This window comes from Salvelinus sp. IW2-2015, linkage group LG6.2 (genome assembly GCF_002910315.2).
Source record: "Salvelinus sp. IW2-2015 linkage group LG6.2, ASM291031v2, whole genome shotgun sequence".
Lineage (NCBI taxonomy): Eukaryota > Metazoa > Chordata > Actinopteri > Salmoniformes > Salmonidae > Salvelinus > Salvelinus sp. IW2-2015.
Genome location: NC_036846.1, coordinates 19,873,765 through 19,877,479, shown reverse-complemented (window position 1 = coordinate 19,877,479; position 3,715 = coordinate 19,873,765). Strand labels below are relative to the sequence as shown.

At 41.6% G+C, this 3,715-nt stretch overlaps 1 protein-coding gene across 1 annotated transcript in view; it reads right to left on the bottom strand.

Annotated features, from left to right (window-relative positions):
• LOC111965936 (N-terminal kinase-like protein) overlaps window positions 1-3,715 on the bottom strand; it is an 18,132-nt gene that overhangs the window by 10,486 nt on the left and 3,931 nt on the right. The window contains 4 exon segments of the mRNA XM_023990365.2: window positions 1,865-2,023; window positions 2,189-2,344; window positions 2,504-2,594; window positions 2,971-3,191. Coding sequence (XP_023846133.2) covers window positions 1,865-2,023; window positions 2,189-2,344; window positions 2,504-2,594; window positions 2,971-3,191 — 627 coding nt within the window.

Sequence of the window (3,715 nt, the reverse complement as noted above, 5' to 3'; positions counted from 1 at the left end):
GTGGGAAGCTTGTGGAAGGCTACCCAAAATGTTTGACCCAAGTTAAACCATTTAAAGGTAATGCTACCAAATACTAATAGACCCACTGGGAATGTGATGAAAGAAATAAAAGCTGAAATAAATCATTCTATCTACTATTATTCTGACATTTCACATTCTTAAAATAAAGTGGTGATCCTAACTGACCTAAAACAGGGAATTTTTACTTGGATTAAATGTCAGGAATTGTGAAAAACGGAGTTTAAATGTATTTGGCTAAGGTGTATGTAAACTTCCGACTTCAACTGTATGCGTGTGTGTGTATACACACACACACACACATACATACATATATACACATACACGATGTGTTCTTCAGACATACTACATATTCTATCCATCTACTCTTCATAATGTCTATACATCCCATCATGTGCACAAAAATATAAATGCAACATGTAAAGTGTTGGTCCCGTGTTTCATGAGCTGAAATAAAAGATCCCAGAATCTTTCTATTTGCACAAAAAGCTTATTTCTCTCAAATTTGGTGCACAAATTTGTTTACATCCCCGTTAGAGAACATTTATCCCAAGAAAATTCATCCACCTAAACAGGTGTGGCATTTCCACGAAGCTGATTAAACAGCATGAACATTACAAAGTTGCACCTTGTGCTGGGGGCAATAAAAGACCACTCTAAAATGTGCAGTTTTGTCACACAAAACAATGCCACAGATGTCAAGTTTTGAGGGTGTGTGCAATTGGCATGATGATTGCAGGTATGTCCACCAGAGCTGTTGCCAGAGATTGAATGTTCATTTCTCTTCCATAAGCCAACTCCGTCGTTTTAGAGAATTTGACAGTACGTCCAACTGGCCTCACAATCACAGACCACGTGTAACCACGCCAGCCCAGGACCTCCACATTCCGTTTCTTCACCTGCGGGATCTTCTGAGACCAGCCACCTGGATAGCTGATGAAACTGAGGAGTTTTTCTGTCTGTAATAAAGCCCATTCTGATTGGCTGGGCCTGGCTCCCCAGTGGGTGGGCCTATGCCCTCCGAGGCCCAACCATGGCTGCGCTCCTGCCCAGTCATGTGAAATCCATAGATTAGGGCCTAATGAATTTATTTCAATTGACTGACTTCCTTATATGAACTGTAACTCAGTAAAATCGTGGAAATTGTTGCATGTTGCATTTATATTTTTGAAGCTGATCGTGAGAATGCCAAGAGTGTGCAAAGCTGTCATCAAGGTAGAGGGTGGCTACTTTGAAGAATCTAAAATATATATTTTGATTTGTTTAACACTTTTTTAGTTACTACATGATTCCATGTGTGTTATTTCATAGTTTTGATGTCTTCATTATTATTCTACAATGTAGAAAATAGTAAAAATAAAGAAAAATCCTTGAATTTGTAGGTGTGTCCAAACTTTTGACTAGTACTATATCTATCTATATACACACACGGACTCCGACATTGCTCGTCCTAATATTTCTTAGTTCCATTCTTTTACTTTATAGATGTGTGAATTGTTAGATATTACACTGCACTGTTGGAGCTAGGAACACAAGCATTTCGCTACACCCACAATAACATCTGCCAAATATGTGTATGCGACCAATAACATTTGATTTGATTTGTAAAAAGGGCTTAATAAAATACATTTGACTGATTGAGGAAGGGCGGGAAATGATTAGTTGCCAAAAGCATGTTTCCCCCTGAAGAAATGGCTTTAACTCAAACCACTTCCAATGATTATGCTTTACATAGATATTACATAGTTTTCCCACTTCTGCATAAAACAGAGGAGCAATTCAATGCCAGGCCGGTGATTCCTTCTCCTATCTGAATCRCTCCTCGCTGCCTCCACAGCACACATACCTTAAACAGAGGTGTGAGGACGACCGCACCAGCGTTGCCAAACTCAAAGGCGGTGAGTAGCTGTGGCAGCACCTTATGCTTACAGAAGTCCTCTGGGAATGAGTCCAGGTTCTCACTCAGGTCCTGAAAAAACTGATGCTTCTCTGCTGGGTCTTTGATCTGGATCACAAAGATATATGTTAGATAGACATAAGATACATAGATATTTCACACTTCACAGAATATTTTTTTATTATCGAAAAGCCAACACATTTCAATGAGAMCTGTGTCATCTCTATCGTGTCAAGCTTTTTCTATAGCGGAGATGGAGGTCAGGAATTGTACCTGGATCTCCTCAAGGAAAAGGTTGCTCTCCACGAAGCTGTTGCTAAGGAATCCTCCAGGAGCTCTGCAGTTCTGGAGGAAGCGAGCTGGGTTCGGCCGGGCCCTGGCGTTGGCCCCTACCAACTCACAGTAGTGTGGCACCAACGCTTTAGGGATCTGAGGGACAACATACCATAATACATTTCAAATCACTTCCAATTAATTCATGACCTTTGYTATTTTGACAGGATGATATTAGAATCACTTTAGGATTTCCTTAAAATGTGTGATGCTCTGGTAAAATGTTAGAAGGTAAAGGGTGGGGGAGGAGGGTACCTTTCCGAGGGAGCGTAGAGAGGAGGTTCGGGGCATTGGACCATTGAACACTTCCCAGATCAGACAGCCCAGTCGCCACACATCCCCAGCCCTGGAACACAGAGATTTGTTTTTTAAATTTAAGAACAAATTCTTATTTACAATGACGGCCTACCCCGGCCAAACCCAGACAACGCTGGGCCAATTGTGAGCCGCCCTATGGGACTCCCAATCYTGGCTGGATGTGATTCAGCCTGGACTCGAACCAYGGACTGTAGTGTTGCCTCTTGCACTGAGATGCAGTGCCTTAGACCGCTGCGCCACTCGGGAGCCCAAGAGATATACTTCATACTACAAATATTAAGTATCTTCAGAATACATCAAGCATTGAACTAAAACCTTTGTATGTGAGATACCAGCAATACAATTTGCAATAAAATCAGTATTTTACACCCTCTCATTCTTAACTGATTGTCTGTCCGTCTCACCATTTCTCGCCACCATTTGGTGATTCAGGGGGGTCGTATTTGTCCATGTCAGAGTGAACAGATTTAGCGGAGGGTAGTGATGTGGAGGCGTCCTCGTTCTCTGGGGTCATATAGTCCAGACCCCCAATCTTCCATTCTCCGGCTCGGTCCACAAACACAGCCCAGATACCCAGGTTGTTGTGAAGGAGGTGGCAGTCATTCACCAGGAAACTAAGGGCTTTCTACAGGGGGGAAATAGCATGTGTGAGCAATTATTTTATTAATTACTTTCCTGTATTTGATTTACTGTTGATATGGATTGCTATGTAATAAACATTATTTTAGGTATGGGAAGACGTAGACAGATGTATTCCCTTGGTGGGAAGTTAGTCTACAATCATCTGTTGTTACGGAGTACTGATGTTTCTACCTTCGACCTGTTTAACTGCCAGTATCAACTGTCTGCCAGTGTTGAATGTTATGGTCACATTTTGGCTCCATTCTGGGCCTGGGACACACTGATAATACACTGCTCAAAAAAATAAAGGGAACACTTAAACAACACAATGTAACTCCAAGTCAATCACACTTCTGTGAAATCAAACTGTCCACTTAGGAAGCAACACTGATTGACAATAAATTGCACATGCTGTTGTGCAAATGGAATAGACAAAAGGTGGAAATTATAGGCAATTAGCAAGCCACCCCCAATAAAGGAGTGATTCTGCAGGTGGTGACCACAGACCACTTCTCAGTTCCTATGCTT